Source organism: Protopterus annectens, chromosome 1.part1 (genome assembly GCF_019279795.1).
Source record: "Protopterus annectens isolate FY-2018-M chromosome 1.part1, PAN1.0, whole genome shotgun sequence".
Classification (NCBI taxonomy): Eukaryota; Metazoa; Chordata; order Ceratodontiformes; family Protopteridae; genus Protopterus; species Protopterus annectens.
The window spans coordinates 788,592,909-788,611,246 of NC_056726.1; the positions used below are offsets into that span (position 1 = coordinate 788,592,909).

At 41.4% G+C, this 18,338-nt stretch overlaps 1 protein-coding gene across 2 annotated transcripts in view; it reads right to left on the minus strand.

The window, feature by feature from the left end:
* The window catches only part of EPG5 (ectopic P-granules autophagy protein 5 homolog), a 2,535,958-nt gene that overhangs the window by 432,350 nt on the left and 2,085,270 nt on the right, over window positions 1-18,338 (minus strand). For both annotated transcript variants that reach the window (XM_044078183.1, XR_006365599.1), the window contains exon 38: window positions 1,973-2,182. In XM_044078183.1, the coding sequence (XP_043934118.1) occupies window positions 1,973-2,182 (210 nt within the window). The remainder of the gene's footprint in view (window positions 1-1,972; window positions 2,183-18,338) is intronic.

Genomic DNA, 18,338 nt, shown 5'->3' on the forward strand with positions numbered 1-18,338 from the left:
AATGAAGAAATACTCAGTTTCCTAAAGGGCCGGAACAGACAATGGACTTATCTGTCAGAAAGGAGATTAAGTGCCAGCTACAAAGACATGTCGATTAAAGTCTAAGCATTCACCTCACATTATTCCTAAGTTGACATCACTTAAAGATAGACTACATTTCTTTAGGCCATGGTTTAATAAAATAATTTATGAAACTTTTTTACTAAAAACATCTCAAATAAAAAAATGAATGTATTACTAGTGCATCATGGCACTTAACTGCCTAAATGCAGCAATGTACCTGGTAACACAACAAATCACTTTAAGTGGTCATTTATACACTGCAGTAGTACCAAAAGGCTTCAGCTGAAATGACATTGATGTCATATAATATGGATATGTGAAAAAATTAAACATGATTAAAAAATAATAATAATTAAAAACACTTAAAAAAAGACTGTGGTGGTGGTGCTGCGGTAGCATTGTCGCCTCATAGTAAGATTCTGTCCGGTTCGATTCTCAGCTAGAGTGTCTTCTGTGTGGAGACATGCGTGAATGGGCGTACCTTTGTTGAAGGTTGTGCGTCAGACCTGGCAAGTCGGCACGTCAAAATCTACTGCCAATCATTAGCGGACCGGAGTTCCGCTGTGGCGACCCCTAACCGGAAAAAGCCGAAAGACACAGCAGCAGAAAAACACTTAAAAAATAACTGAATGCCATGAGATAACTTTGGCTTATATGGTCCTTTGTGTTTATTTGTCTAAGACCAATGAAAGCTGCTCACAAAGAGATTTCAAAAGTACTGCTGAGAAATCTAATCAATGAAGGATATCCAAATGGCAATGTATGCACAATTGTTTTGAATGCTAAAAAAGTCCATAATAAAATGGCAGCTTATGCTAAGACTTGTATTAATAACTGCAGGGCAGAAGAGCTTGGAAATACAAGGTTATCTGTTGTGTATTCTTAACGGCACTCCTCAGCTTTTTCTTCCTTTTTTTTTAAATTTTTTGTCCATGCATCTATTCTGCAGGTCCTCAGTCTTTGCACCAACTGATATGCTTAGAGCCATGGAAGGGGTGGTACACTGCAGCCGGGAAGAGGGCTTTCTTCTCTGTAATAAAATGACAGCCTTGAAGGGGATAACTCCCCCACTTCTCAAAGGTTAAGTGTGAAGCAGTACTCTAAATTTATTCCACCAGTGCCACCACCCTCCCATAAGTGGGACTGCTGAGCATCTATTTGTTACTACTAATACAGTTGCAGCTAGTCTGCTGGGAATCTCTATCCAGCTACCACTAGAGGATGTGTCAACAATGACAAATATACAAATCCAACCCACTGAAGAAGGATAGCCTGCATGCACCTCTTTGTCAACCCCTTGGATAACTTTGCTAGTGACTGGGCCTTTTACTCACAACCAAGTCTCCTAAATGCACTGTCTTCTAAACGTATCAATAGGCTGGTTGTCATGCCCTAACAAAATTACCATTTACTCTGCCCTTTAGATGTTATTTTAAAAATAGTTTGATTCTCCTAACTACTCCATAGTCAAAGTATACATCATAGGTTCATAGATTAGTACTAAGCTAACTGCCCTTGCGAGCCATTTTAAGCCTAGCCAATTATCCCTTGTGAGACTCAAACCTTGCACCTTGTCTTTATAAGGCAAACACCTTAACCATTAGGCCACCCTCCCTAAGGAGAGCAGCATGGTTTAATGGATTTATTAAACATTACAGAGTGAAGACAACATTAAGTGAGCAATCTGCTAGGGGCAATAATTGTCTTATAATAAAAGTAAACCAGAATGTAAAGGAAAATGGAAAGTAAATGAAGAGTCTAATGTAAGCTTTTTGTGTTTTGTAGTATGAAAACAGAAAGACCAAGTACGTACTTCAAGAGAATGTCTGTGATCCGTTTACATATACATATAAGACAGTACACTGTAAATACTTTAAACATTATTGCAGTATGAAAATATTGCACTTACAACATGTAAATTACTTTCTGAAGAAGCACCAAATCCAGCAGAAACCATTAAAAGTTTCAAAGTCAGCTCATCTGAAGGCTGCTTTGCTAAGATGACAGAAGGAGAATAATGACTGCTGAAATAGCTGATAACATTCTGATAGGCAACAATATCCACCAAGTGCCAAGGAAGGGAACGGGTCTGTCCAAGGAGGTTCAGTAAAGGAGATTCCTTAAAAGAAAAACATAACCATATCGTAATCAAAATATTCTGGTTGTTTGAAGGTAACATGTAATGTAGTGTACTGCATTATATTACAGCAAAAATATACAAATGTCTTAAAAAGATGGGTTCAACAACTGTAATTATTATAGAGTGCTGCATTTCAAAAACCTGTCGAACTACTAACTATTTCTTTCAACTATCCACTTACACTGGGGAATAAGCATGGAGTCATCTTTTCTTCCTCTTGACCTTCACTAGTAACTATCACCTCCCAACAAAAAAAAAACACAAGTCACTTACTTGTTGCATCTTCCAAACTTTCTTTCACAAAGGTTAAAAGAAGGAAACAGTTATATTACCATAATGATAGCTCTACATGATCCAGGATCAACTTCTTCAAAACAATTAGGACTTAAACGGCAGGTATGAGCAGCCATGGCACATGAAACTTTCTGAGGCATAAACTCGGTCTCCTTTATTCAAAATACACTATTGCTCTTTTTAAATTCTCCAGACCTAGCATGATGCTCAAAATAAAAGTGACAAAAAACATCAGAGAATATGCACAACAGTCACACCCTAAAGCAGGAGTGTCCAACCCACGGCCCGCGGGCCGCATGCAGCCCTCAGAGCTCTTCCATGCGGCCCGCGACCCTTAAATTTAAATTTAATTTTAATTTAACTTTTTTTCCGTGTGTTTACACGTCCGCGTACTTTTGCTGTTCTGCGCATGCGCCAACTTTCTTTTTTTCATGTTTTTTTCATACCAGTGTCTTTCCGCTGGTATGCGCATGCGCGAAAACACCATTCGGGCATTTTTTATACTTCTGGTAAAGCTGAAAGAAGGAGCGAGATCGTGGAGAGAGGATTTATTTTATTTCGTTGTGTACACACTGACTACACTACAACATAGCAAAAGGTAAGCTAAGTATTTTGACACTGTGTCTGCTTCCTTTACTACTACTGCACCTACTACTGTGGTGGGAACATCTTGTGGATAAGACATTAGCTGGACTGGTGGTAGATTAATTATGTCCTGCAGAAAGCAGATGTGAGAAGCTCCCTTGTTCTTGAATTGTAACAGAACTAAACAGTAATTATGTTTGCTATGAGTAAAGACTTCTTTTAGATGTCAAAGACATCATAAATATAGTCACAAATCATATAATGATGCTATTAACATTGTACATGGAAACAACATTCACAAAGCTCCTGTGCAACAGTACTGATATTCATACAGATGAAGCGAGTTATGTATCCATGTGTGTACGCGTGAGTGTGTGTACGCGTGTGAGTGTGTGTGTGTGTGTGTGTGTGTGTGTGTGTGTGTGTGTGTGTGTGTGTGTGTGTGTGTGAGTATGAGGGAAAGTTAGTTGGTAAGCATAAATCATATCAGTCAAAAGGTTATTTACGGGGAACTGCATGTAATGCAGTTTAACAACTGCTTAAAAAAAGAGAAGACCTCATTTTTAAGTCATTCAGCAGGAATAACCACTAGCCTGCATTGGCAACAGTTTATTTCTTTCTTATTCAAGTAACTTTTGAGCCAGAAAAACATCACCCTCATGGATAGAGTGAGTCCCATGCACACGTGTTTAACGTGGTTTACAGTGAAATTGGTATGTTGTCTTGAGATACAACAGAAAGGAACTGGGGTCTATATTCAGCAATGGAATAAGGATTGAATAACATGGCTTTGGATTTGTAGATATTCTGTAATGTAAAAGATTATGGTAAAATAACCATGCTTGCATTCAATGTATAGTCTCCTGCAGAACAAGATGAACTCAAAATGCCCCAGAAGCTACAGTTGGCAATGCATAGTTATCATAGCACTTTCTAAGGCTGCATTGGTCTTGAAGTCTGTCTGTAAATGAAAAGTGCTCCTTATATTGAGAGTTCGAGCTAAGGTTCAAAACAATTAATTTTCTAGCGTGTGTAGTAAAATGGAAGCCTTCAAGGAAATGTGTGTGTTAATTTATCTTTGCTTATGGGAGGGGGTGCAATTGGTGCAGAAAGAGAGGGTGGTGACCCCTCTCATCTGTTCAGATGTTCGTAGAATGTCTGTTTGTCTTATTTTTAGTCTTTTTCCCTCTATAAATTTGTCACTTTCTGGTAAATCGATGAGGATTAAGTCGCTAAAGCTAAATGGTGACATACACTTGAGTTTCAGAGTTCATATCCTTCAGAAAATGCATCCTAACTCAAATCCTGTTATTGCAACTTTCTAAGTTTATAAGAGCAGTTTTTAAAATGTGTCCTTTTGGGGCTTTTTCCACTTCATTTTATTTAGGCTTTACCAGATTTCTTGCCCTATCAGGTTTTGTGGTATGGGGTGGATGTTGGGGGGGGGGGGGAGTGGTCATGATAGCTGGACACAGCAACTGTATGTACAGTATAATAAACATGCTTCAGCTTTCTAGTCTCTGGGGAAAAAAAGATGGTTTATTCTGTAAAATTATGCACAGACCACAGGTTGGAGACCTTCTACAAGGGTTAGTTTTAGTATGTGTACCTTATCCAACTACATGTCATGTAGTTACTGGTGAATTACAAGTAATTTCAGACGTACAGGAGTATTTTACTTTCCGAAAGTAAGTGAATCCAGACAGTGACTGCTTTGCATTTTTAAAGACTAAAAAAAACACTTTCTCCTAATTATGCTGCTTTGCCTCCAAACATGAAAAAAAGTTAACTAAGATGATTTATTTTAAAGTTAAAGAAAAGAACATATAGCCAGGTACAACACAAATAGAGACAGCAATATTATACCTTTAAGAACTATTACTGTTAGCTTGCAAAGTGTACAAAAATAATGTCTGGAGAATGTAACAATGCTGGATTTCTAAGCACTAGAACTGTAGATAGAATCTGTGACTGTGCTGTTACTAAACTTGTCAAATGCAATGTGGCAGAGAGAAGAGGGGAAAGAATTACAGGACTGATGGATTCAGGGAGCATGATTGTATTAGTTATAGTACACAGTATGTCTGTAAGCATAAAACAACTAGTAAAAAGAAAATGTATCATTTCCTGCAAGTGTTGTGTGTTTTTTGGTTGTATGGTTTGCATTGTTTTTCGGCATAATTGATACAACTACATTGTAAAGCTGTGCACAGTTTTCAGAAAATATTTTTGGACTTGGGTCTGGGAAGGTAATGTGGAGTTGTTTGTAGTGAAAATTTAAAACACCTCGATAATCAAACTTTTTCATGCATTATAGTAGTTGTGTCTTAAAAAATAAAGGACCGCTTTCTTTGTGTAAAACAGGATATTTTAAACAAACTTGTCCTTACTTAACTTGTGAAGAGTGTGGCCATAGCCAAAAAGTAAGCATCAAATTTCTCTTCTGTCCTGGCTAATGAGACTTACGATGATGGAAATGAATGTACTGTAACAGAAGGGGAGGGGGTGAAGAAATAAAGTAACCTCAAAGAAAAAGAAGAGTAGACAGTGGGAGACAGACACAAAACATTAATATTTTTTTCTAATACAGTGTTAAATGAAAGATTTCTACTGTTTGTGGGAATTGTAAAGTTGGCCAAGCAATTTGAGTGTGATGTTTATGTTTCAGGTCGATATTGCAAACGTTTCTGATAGAGTACAAACAGTCTTTTTGGAGGGAAGGGGTTCTTGTCATTTGGACCACAACAATGTTCTGGGGATAGTTACTCTTATTTTATAACAAAATGTTTGTATTTGGCGCGTAAATGTAGTTACACTAGGAAGAATTTTGGTACAGGACATAGAAAATGGAGGTAACAGATGAGAATAATCAATGTGTGTGTCTGAATGACAATAAGGAAATAGCTGCAGGATAAAACTGAATTGTGGATAAATACAGAATACACTGTTATTTGGACAAATTTTAATTCCTGTCTGATAGTGGAGTAGAAAAGGAAAATACACAATTAGGAGATGTGAATGTTGTAGTCACTAGTGTCTTTTGGCTTTTCCTGGTTAGGGGTCGCCACAGCGGAACTCCAGTCTGCTAAAGATTGGTAGTTGATTTTTACGTGCGAGTTACCAGCCCTGATGCACAACCTTCAGCGAGTGCAGCCCATTCACGCACGTCTCCACACTGAAGACGCTATAGCTGAGTATTGAACCAGACAGCAACACACAACCGCAGCACCACCACCACGGTCTAATTAGGAGGTGTGAATATTAGTCATTAATAAATATAAGCATATTACACAAGTGAAACAGTCTCTGCCAAAGTGACCCCCTCCAGCATATTACTACCCCTCCTCCCATTCTGCCCTAACTGAGGTGGGTTCATAGGTTCATACTGGCTATCTGCCCTAGGGCATTTATAAGCCTAGCCAGAATGTGTTTGGCTTTCACCACCCATTTTAAATTTATTTTGCTATGCCCTTTTTCGAGGTTAGTATACTGTGCCAAGGTTTGTACCTGTTAATTTTTTTTTACAAATAAACTAAAATGTTAGATTTAACTGTTTCTTTTAATAATTAGAATGAGATATTGAATTTTAGGGCAAATATTATGCATTTATTAATTTAGTTATTGTTCAAATTCACCTACAATACAGCCAGTGGGCCAACATTGTATTAGTCCGCATATACCTGGGGTCTTTTGCCCCCCCCCCTTTTTGCTCTTCAGTTTATGTGAGAGACCTTTTTTTTGGTCCTCACTTGCCGTTTGCCCCCAGACCATTTCTGTTGACTCAATGCGGCCCTTGCAACTGAAAAGGTTGGACACCCCTGCCCTAAAGGAAACTCCTCTGCATCTCTTCCATTCTAAACTGACAGAAGGAGTGGGTATGTTGAAAAATATGGACCATGACCATGCAGCTGTATAATTATGCCTAACTTTTGTTTTCAACATGACACAGTCCATCCTCTTTAAACCTATTGGACAGAATCACAAGTTTGTTCCCCTAGGTGGCATCATGAAAGTATCCCATAAAAGGCTGTGGCCCTGAGGGAGAACCCAGACCTGGAGATTGCAAGACAATGCAAGCAGGATGTGAAAATATTCAAACAAGCTCAAGTTACAACCACATAAATATCACACATGGAAGCATTTTCAAAGAATCCTTGTGATGTAACCACTGAGCTTGTGCAGTGTATTATACTCACAGCTGAAAACATTTTTGTTTTGTTACATGTGACAGCCATCTGGTCAAGGTGACTTTACATACTTTAGGCCCAATCTGTAAGTCACAATGGAAATGAGGAAGTGAACCCAGGAAATAAAAAAACTGAAAAATTGTGAATTTATTTTTCTTTCAGTTTACACAGAAAATTAACTGCCTATGCAGATCTATACAATGAAGAATATACTTTCATTTATTGCAGAAATGCAGGAGAAAAAACTAGCAATGGAAATCATATCGACATATTCAAATTAATTTCAGTGTCTACTGTGTTGATTTGAGAGAGTAGCAGCTATGGCACAGGGAAAAGGGTAGTGCGTGTGTAATATATGCCAGCACAGCTAGCTGGACTTTTGTAAATAATTTTATGTCATTTGAATATCAAACTGATTTGTAAAGATGTTTGTGTTAAAAATGTATTTGTAAAGCTGCTTGTATTAAAAATGTAGCAACAGTGGGTCCTGCTAAACAGAAAAGACATATACATGCATGTCAGGTTGTATTGTTGTAAATGCTAAAATGTATATATTTTAGCAGAGGATACTGTAAGAGAAGGGATTAAACTCAGCCCAGCTAACATTAAGGAAAGACTGTCTGATATTAAATGACTTGATTTAAGCTATAAAGATTCTATCTCACAGGTCTGAATGCAGTCAGAGACACAATGTCTGTGAAATGCCTTTCATGCAGGAAGGGTAGAAGTGTTGGAATTGTTTTATAGTTTCCAGACACTGTATTAAGCCTTAGCAAAGTTCTGTGTGTGTACTGTGACACATCTTTGCCAAATCCTGGCTCAGTTGCTAGTGAGGGTAGTGTGGGAACTACATGGTCAGGTGACCAGTTGTGAAGTCATTCTGTAGCCAGCACTGAAATTCTATTTGAGTATTTGTGGGAGATGTGAGAGATGCACTGTCTTTTTCTGGGACCTGATAAGTCACACTCATCCACCTTCATCTTGCCTTGCTCTAGCAAGTAAGGAGGGAACAGTTATTCTTCAGTCAGTTAGGAAAATATAGTGAGATTAGTTAAACGTTTTTTTCTGCATCTGTTTGAGTCCTTCCATCAGTGTTGTTTTTTTATATTTCCTGTGGCTAAAATTCTAGTGTTTATTGTAAATACATATATAGCATTTTAATTATATTTATATATATATATATTTATATATATATATATATATATATATATATATATATGTATATATATATATATATGGATCTAGAACGTTTGCTCGACTGAGCAAACGACCGAAATCCAAACGGCCGGGCGTACTTACGTGAAAGTGCTTTTCACCGAAGAACCACTTTCGCATAAGTATGACTGTTGCCGAGGCTGTACTACAGTGCATGTAAGGGAAATTTCCCTTTTCCCCACTGTAGTGCGGTCTCGCAGGGAGAATATTAAAGTGGGGGGGGTGTGCAGGGGGGAGAAGCCCCCCTGCTAAAATGTAAATGTAGTGTTTTTTTTTTTATCACACACTTTAACGAAAGCACTTTTTCGATAAAAGCGCTTTCGTTTAAGTGTGTTCGGGTTTTATTGATACGGACATTTGCTCAGTCGAACAAACGTCCTATATACATATATATATATATATATATATATATATATATATATATATATATATATATATACACACACACACACAGATAGGTTCATAGGTAGGTACTAGGCTACGGCCCAAGGACCTAAAGTAAGCCTAATCAACAAGGTTCCCTGGCTTACGCCACCCAAGAAAGTTATTTTCCTGTGCCCCTGTCGAGCAGAGCTACAGAAGTCATCCCCAGGGTGAATTTCCTATTTCCCATCCACTTATCAAGATTTTTCTTGAAGAGTACTAATGAGGAACTTGCTTGACATAGACAGGTAGCTTGTTCCAGAGTATGGAAAGTCTCTGGGACAGGAATCTATCCCTCCAGCATGTCTTGTTTATTGTGGTGACAAAGTTTAGGTCCCTAGATCATGTAGATTGGAGGGATTGGGATTTCTTTAGGTGTAGCATGTCCAACAGCTCTGGGTTTGACATAGCTTTATATGTTAGGCAGGGATCACCTTGGAGATGTGCTACGGAGTAAAGCTGGTGTTTTTTTGAGATGGTCAGTGTAGGGCATCTGTTTGAGGTCAGTAATCCTCTTTGTGAGGTACTTCTGTGGCCTTTCCAGCGGCTGCAGATGTCTTGTGAGGTACATTCCAAAAGGGGCATTGTACTCTATAATGTGTCTAATGAGTGTCAAGTAGTGGGGAACAATGACCTATTTTTCCTAGGTGAGATCCCTTTTGTGATGAGGTGTGCCACATAGAAGGATTTCCTGACTACTGTGGTGATGTGATTATCAAAGGAGAGACTACTGTCCACCTGGGTCCCCAGGTCTCTTATCACACTAGTTCAGAACTTGTTGTTAGCACTAAATAAGCTACAAATTACTACAGCACTCAACCTTCCTCTTTATGTAGAGGAAAACCGTTATTTTACTTACTTTCCTCACTTGATCAGAGAAAAACAGCTCTTAAACTCACTTTCCTCACTAGTCTAGAGGAAAGTAGTTTTTTTATTCCGGCATGTCCAACGGTCAGCTCCCAGTGTTCTCTCCTGTCTATCTGATGAATCTGGGCATCTTGGGGCAATGTAGCAATTGCCTCATGTACACAGACAACCCTCTCCTCCTACCACCCAACACCACAACCTGTGAGAGATGCACTTATCTAGAAAAACGGGAGGTAAAGCTCTCTCCAACCAAGACTGAACATGACAGTCAAGAGGAGAAGGTAAACACTTGCACCACACCACACTCATCACATAGTCCCACTAAACCTACACCACCGACATCTACACATAGAAAAACAAAACCATTCACAAAGGCTCTCAATAATAATCTGCTCAAGCAACAGAGACCTCCAAAGCAGAAACGCAAGCAACCACCACCTCCCAACACAACCCAAATAACACATAGCCCACAGACTCAGTGTGCCACTCAACCACAGCCCATAAGGTAAAACAACGTACCCAACACACTAGTCATAGGTGACTCTATAGTCAGGCACACTGATGTCCCACTCACCAGGCTAAACCAGAAGAAGGTTACTGTCAGCTGCCTGTCGGGTGCCAGGATCTGCCACATAACCCACGCACTCAAGACACTCCACAACAAGTAGAAATATGACTCTGTCATTGTCCATGTTGGTGTGAATGACCTGAGATGTACCTCCCTGGACTACATGAAAAGAGACATGGAAGAGCTCTTCAATCTTGTAGCCCAGGCAGGTATGACCCTAGCCCTGAGTAGCATCCTGCCATCGCCCAGAATAATACCGCAGTACAAGGACAAAATGACTGACTTCAACAATTGGCTAAGCTTCTGGTGTCATTCTAAGGGGATCCAGTATCTGTCTGCCTGGGATGACATGGTCGGCAGACCACAATGCTTTGCCAGAGATGGCCTGAACCTGTCACACCTGGGATTCCGGATAATGGCTAAGGTTCTTGCTGCCCCTATAGTGCCTTTTTTTAGGCAAGGTTCAAATGACAAATTCACCACTGTAACAGGAACAGGCAAGCAAAAACTGAGGATAATGCTACTCAATGCTAGAAGTCTAAATCTCAAAATGAACTCCCTCAAGGCACTCCTTAAAATGGAGAACATCAATATCTGTGCAGTGACTGAGACCTGGTTCAAGGCTCCAGAGAGCATCTCTGCATTACCAGGCTATTAACTCATACCAGACTTTTCGGCCACCTAACCTGGACCGGGACACCAAAGGCGGAGGTGTGTCCATATTCATTAAGGATATCTACACCTCCAGGCTAGCTGCTCAGTATAATGCATCCAAGGTTATTCAAGTGCAACTAACTCTGGGCAAAACTGCAATCCAAATTGTAGCTTGCTACAGATCCCCCACAATGCCCCGGGATTCTCATTCCTCTTTTCTTGATATACTGGAAAATATTGGGGTTCAACCAAACACTCTAATAATGGGCAATTTCAATGAGCCCACCATTAACTAGGAAAACTACTCAAGTACCCACTCCTTCGCTCAACACTTTCTGGAATTCATAAATTCCAATGCCCTGGTTCAACTTATCCTCACCCCCACCAGTGGCAACAATATCCTAGACCTAGTCATTACCAACATGACTGACTGGTGCTCCACACCTGAAGTCAACTCCTCATTGGTTAGATCATACGTTAATCACTCCAGATATCCACATCCCACCCCCACCTCCCATTAAGGAAATTATGGTAAAAAAGTTCTCCAAAGCCAACTTCATGCTTCTTAAGACAGAAGTGGTGAACTTCATGACATACATGCAGATGGACAATACTGTTATGCACTCTATAAGCACTTACACGAGTGCATGGATTGTGCTATCCCAAACAGAACCAAGATGCTGTCCTCCAAAAAAAACAAGCCAATCTGGTGGTCCCCTGCAATAAACAAACTCTACAACAGAAGGAAGATACTGTTGCAAAAGAGAGTAAAATCCCATGAGTGGAGGAGTACTCTGGTCAGCCTCAGTAAGAAGCTGAGATCCCTTATAAGATCCATCAAAGCTAGCTACAGAAACAAAATCGTCACTGATTCTAGGGACAATCACAAAGCATTCTATAGCTATATCAAGAATCTCAATGGCAACACTGAGATCTGCTCTGAGTTACAGCACAACAGCATGAAAATTACAGAACCAACTGATATTGCAAACGTCCTGGCAGATAGATTCATTGCTAACTTTGCCCCCCCTCTCACCCCCTAAAGGGCCCATAACTATACAGGAAGAATGCAGAGTCCCTGTAATCACAACTATGCAGGTAAAAGCTGCACTCTCTAAAGCCAAAAACACAGCAACCATGGGACAGGACAAAATCCCAGGCTGCGTTTTACACGAACTTCAGAACGAACTGGCTCCCCACCTAAGCACCATGTTCAATCACAGACTCACATCAGGCTTTGTGACCACTGAATGGCACATAGCAATAGTTATCCCACTCCACAAAGGGGAAGCCACCACTGATCCTGGGAACTATCGCCCTATTATCCTGACGAGCCTGCTCTGTAAGACCATGGAACGTATCATCATGGAACTTATAAACAAAGACATTGGTAACCTCCCAAATCTGGACCCCACCCAGTTCGCGTTTGTTAAAGTTAGAGCATGCCTCCTGAACCTGACTGACTTCTTTGAGGCAGTCACCAAAGCTGTAGTTGAAAGTAAGGTGGTTCACACAGCCTATCTTGACCTCGACAAGGCTTTCAACACCATCCCCCATTCTGGAATTATAGCAAAACTCACTAAAGTATAAATCCCTACATCACAAGATGGGTTTGCCAATTGGTTCACTGACAGAACCTACACTGTAAAAGTTGCAGACTCCAAATCTGACTTCAAACCGGTGACAAGTGGAGTACCACAGGGTTCAGTCCTGGGACCTCTCCTGTTTGGTATCTACTTCTCTGAAGTACAGGCCAACACAGAAGGCCTTTTGCTAACGAAGTTCGCAGATGACTGCAAACTAGGGGCCATCTTTAAATTTCTAGTCTCCCACCAGGACACACGTGCTCTTCAGCAACTACATTCTGCTTGCTGAGCACACTCAAGCAAATCTGCAGTCTGCGGCTACCACCCCACCAATGCAGTATAAGATGGAATCAGTACTGCAAAACTAAACAAGGATATACATTTTGAGCCTCAACAGCAGGAGCACACTCAAGCAAATCTGCAGTCTGCGGCTACCACACCACCAGTACCGTATAAGAAGGAATCAGTACTGCAAAACTAAACAAGGATATACATTTTGAGCCTCAAGAGCAGGGTCAGTCCACCCAGGCATTCTACTTGCATGTTTTATGAGAGTAAAGCTATAACATTAGCAGTATTTCTAAGTAGTTCTCAGTGTGCCAATAAAACTGACTGTTGTAGCCTTGTGCCCCCCCCCCCCAGCTAGTGCAGTAATCCTAACTGTCCAATTAGACAGTATACATTTAATTCAGATCCCTGTGACTAAATTAACCATCAAGCAGCCCTCTCAGTGCTTTCTGCTTTAGTTTGTATCACTTGGAGGCCCACCTGTTTATTTGCATCTCTCTACATTCCCCTTCAATGCTAATGTATCTCCCTATTCTAAACTGTGCACACACTGGCTACTAATAAGCAAGTCAATGTGAAGACACACTCCCAACCTTAATAAACTTTGCTGTCTCTTCTCTCTTTCACTTTACAGGTAGCTTGAATTATTACTTAACCCCTCTGAGGCCTTCACTGATAGATTTCCACTGTTTGTCTCTGTGGTTTCGCTGGCTTCTTTGCATTCCACTTGGTTTACACCCCTTGTGCTATGTCCCTCCCCCAATACTAAGTCTATATTAGAATCCTGCTGAGCATGGAGCCATCTTTAAATTTCTAGTCTCCCACCAGGACACAAGTTCATAGGTAGGTACTAGGCTATCTGCCCAAGGACATTTATAAGCCTAGCCAGAGTGCGTCAGCTTTCGCCACACCATTGATTAATCAACTGAGCATCTGTCAAGAAGAGCCAATGAAGTGAACCCAGGGGTGTATTTTCTGTTATCCATCCACTCATCAAGGTTTCTCTTGAAGAGTGTTAGTGAGGGGCTCTGCCTAATGTAGTTAGGAATTTTGTTCCAAAGCATGGGGAGTCTCTGTGACAGGAATCTATCTCTCCAGCATGTTCTACTTATTGCTGTGGCGAGGTTTAGCTCACTAGAGCTAGTGGCTCGCAGTGACTTCTATTTCTTTAGCTGAAGCATGTCCATCAGTTCTGAGTTGGACATGGCTTTGTAAGTCAGGCAGAGATCACCTCTGAGTAAGCGATATGCCACTGAGTACAGCTGGAGTTTTTCAAGTCAGGCTGCATAGGACATATGTTTGAGGCTAGTAATCCTCTTGGTGAGGTACTTTTGTGGTCTTTCCAGCTGTTGTAAGTGTCTTGTGAGGTACATCCCAAATGAGGCATTGTACTCTATGATGGGTCTAATGAGTGATGAGTAGAGGGGCACTATAACCTCTTTATTTCTAGATGCAAACCCTTTAGTAATTAGATGGGCTACATAGAAGGATTTCCTAACTACTTTGGCAATATGACTGTCAAAGGAGAGATTACTATCTACCTGGGTCCCCAGATCTCTTATTACCTCTTCTGTATTAAGGCGGCAGCCACCTATGTGGTAATTCATGGGTGTTTTGTTTTTCCCAAACGGGATGACTATGCATTTTTTGGCATTTAGCTTGAGACCATGACTTTGACACCAGGTGTCCGTCTCAGTAAGGCCCTTTTTGAGAATGTCCGTGTCAGCCGGAGAGTTAATTATGGCTCCCAGTTTGCAGTCATCGATGAAATTGGTTAGCCATAGTCCTCCTGTGTTTGCCTGTACTGCTGAGAAGTATATGCCGAACAATAGGGGTCCCAGGACCAAGTCTTGTGGACACCACTTGTGACTGGTTTAAAGTCGGACCTGGAGCCCACTATTCTTACTGTGTGAGTCCTGTCTGTAAGCCAGTTGGCAACCCATCTCATGACGTAGGGGTTTATGTTCAGGCTGGTGAGTTTTTCTATAATTCCCGAGTGGGGAATGGTGTCAAAAGCCTTGGCGAGGTCAAGGTAGGCTGTGTGAACTAACTTCCCCTCATCTATGGCCTTGGTGACTGTCTCGAAAATGTCAACCAGGTTTAGTAGGCATGATCTGCCCTTAACAAAGCCAAACTGGGTCGGGTCAAGTGTTTGGAAGTTCCCAATGTCTTTGTTAATGAGTTCCATGATGATGCGCTCCATAGCCTTGCAGACAAGGCAAGTCAGACTTATGGGGCGATAGTTACCAGGGTCAGTTGTGGCCCCTCCTTTGTGGAGTGGAATAACCACTGCTGTGCGCCATTCTATGGGCACATAGCCTGTGGAGAGGCTGAGGTTGAACAGTGTGTTTAGGTGGGGGGTTAGTTTGTTCTGTAGTTCGTGCAAGATGCAGCCTGGGACACCATCTGGCCCCATTGACACTGTGCTTTTGGCTTTTGAAAGAGCTGTTTTCACCTGTGCATCTGTAATTTCCGGGATGCTACACTTTTCCGGTATCATTGTGGGCCCTTTTGGGTGTGAGAGCGGGGTGAAGTTTGCACTGAATCTATCTGCCAGGATGTTGGCAATATCAGTGGGTTCAGTATATTTTGTGCTATTTTGCACTAGCTCAGAGCATATCTGCGAGTTGCCACTTAGATTCTTGACATAGCTAAAGAAGGCTTTGTGGTTATCTTTCGAATCCTTGGCTATTTTTCTTTCAAAGTTAGCCTTGGAGGATTTTATGATGGACCTTAGTTTCTTACTGATACTGATCAGGGATGTCTTTCCTTCTTGAGATTTGCTTTTTTTCTGAACTAGTTTCCTCCTTCTATTGTATAGCCTGTTTATGGCAGGGGTCCACCAGACTGTTTTCCTTCTCTTAGGGGAGTGAGTTTTGGTTTTGCTAGGGATGGCACGATCCATGCTTCCTTGTAGGTGCTCACAGAGTGCATTTGTAAAGGTTCCTGCATCTTGGACACTGTTATCCTTTAGCGTGGGGGCTGTGAAACTTACCTCCTCTGTCTTAAGTAAGGTGAAGTTTGCTATAGAAAAGTTTTTCACTGTGGTTTCCTTGGTTGGGGTGGTGGTGTGGTGTGGACATCCAGAGTGATTAGTTTATAGTCTGATCTAACCAGTGATGGGTTGACCTGCGGTGTGGAACATCTGCCGCCCATGCTGGTGATGACCAGGTCCAATATGTTTTCACCTCTGGTAGGGGAGTTTACCAGATGATCCAGGGCATTTGAGTTGATAAATTCCAGGAAGCGCTGGACCTGGGAGTTCGTGCTTGAGTAGTTTTCCCAGTTAACGGAAGGGTAAATGAAATCGCCCAATATCAGGGTGTTCAGTAGGACCTTCATGTTTTCCAGTGTCTCCAGAAAGGTGGAGTGGTGGTCCTGGGTCATGGAGGGTGATGTGTAGCAGGCCACAATTTGCATTGCAGATGTGCCTGATGTTAGTTGCACATGGATGATCTCGGAGGTATCATGCTGCGCCACTAACCTGGAGGTGTAGGTATCCTTCATGAATATAGATACACCCCCTACTTTTGTGTTTCAGTCCATGTTCTGTGGTTGAAATGTGTGGTATGAGTTGTCGCCCGGTAGTGCTTGGGTGCTCTGTGGAACCTTGAACCAGGTTTCAGTTACTGCACAGATGCCGACGTTCTCCATACTGAGATTTAAACTCCTGGCATTGAGTAGCATAACCCTCATTTTTTTATTTGTGCTGTCTACGGAGGTGGGTTTGACTTTTGAGCCTTGCCTTAAAAAGGCACTATGGGGGCAGCAAGAGGCTTGGCCAGTATTCGAAAGCCTAGGGGTGACAGGTGCAAGTCGTCTCTTGCGAAGCAATGAAGCCTGTCGAGCATGTCGTCCCAGGCTGACAGACACCAGTTCCCCTTTGAATGACACCAGAAGCTTAGCCAATTGTTGAAATTGATCATTTTTTCTTTATACTGTGGTATCATTCTTGGTGAGGGCAGGATGCTACTCAGGGTCAGGGTCATATCCGCCTGGGCCACATGATCAGAGAGCTCTTCCATGTCTCTTTTCATGTAGTCCAGGGAGGTACGTCTCAGGTCATTCACACCAACATGAACAATGACAGAGTCATAGTTGTACTTGTTCTGGAGTGACCTGAGTGCTTGTGGTATGTGGCAGATTCTGGCTCCTGACAGGCAGCTAACAGTAACCTTCTTCTTGTCCAGCCTAGTGAGTGGGATGTCAGTGTGCCTGACTATAGACTCGCCTATTACTAGTGTGTTAGGTATGTTATTTCACCTTAAGGGTTGTGATTGTGCGGCACACTGATTTTGTGTTTTATGTGTTGTCTGGTTTGTGACGGGAGGTGCAGGTTTTTTGGGTGTCTGCTTTGGAGGTCTGTGATGCTTTTACAGGTTTTTATTTAGAGCCTCCGAGTATGATTTTGTGTATTTATTTATTTATTTTTTTTGCCAGTGCTGGTTTAGTATGTTCTGTTTAGTATGTAATGGTTTTCAGCAATTGCATTCTGCTTGCTGGTAAGCATTAGACCTCAGGAATTTGTTTAAAGTGTTCAGATTTGTAAAGTAATATTTACTTTTTGCTGTATTTGGATATATACAACTAGTATTCATTTTTCTGATTCCTGACTACTGATCTGCTTATTTGTTTATTTAACTGGTTGATTCTGTAATTCAGCAATTGTGTTTTTCTGACACAACAGCTGCAGCTATGTTGTCTCAATGCAACTATGATGTACTAAAAAAAGAAGCTATGTACCTACCATAACATTCCATGTTAGTTGTCTTCTTCTCGCCTTCTTTCTTGCTGGTTGGGTTTGGAGCCGAGCCTCGGCTCCAACTCGGCCATCTTCAAAAGCTCGAGAGCTGCATACTGGCTCGAGGCCACCCCGTTTCCCATGATGCCTGGCGCTAGATACCCAGATCTCGTTTGGTAAGTCTAACTGCAGACATAATAAGGAAAGGATCCTATCCTGGAATATATAAAACCTCCAGAGAGGCTACTAGACAGAAAAGAATAGCCAGAGAAGACTCAGCCAGTGAAAAACCATAAGGAACTCTTCTCGGTCTACAAGGATATGGGGATGGAGGGTAGGATGCAAGAAAGAAGGCGAGAAGAAGACAACTAACATGGAACGTTATGGTAGGTACTTCTTTATGTTAAGTTGTCTATCTCACCTTCATTCTTGCTGGTTGGGACAGCGTCCCTAGCACCTAAAATCCCGGGTGGCTCATCGGAACAAACTCTTCAGAACAGTGGAACCTAAATCTGCTCTGTTTCTGGAAACCACATCCAACTTATAATGCGAAATAAAAGTATGTGGGTTGGCCCATGTAGCCGCAGCACAAATAGATTCCATGGGCAACCTAGCCTGAAAGGCCACAGAAGTGGCTAAAGCTCTGGTGGAGTGACCTTTTGGTTTAACAGGTAATTCTTTATTCCTCAGTTGATAGATAAACGTGATGATAGAAGTCAACCACCTG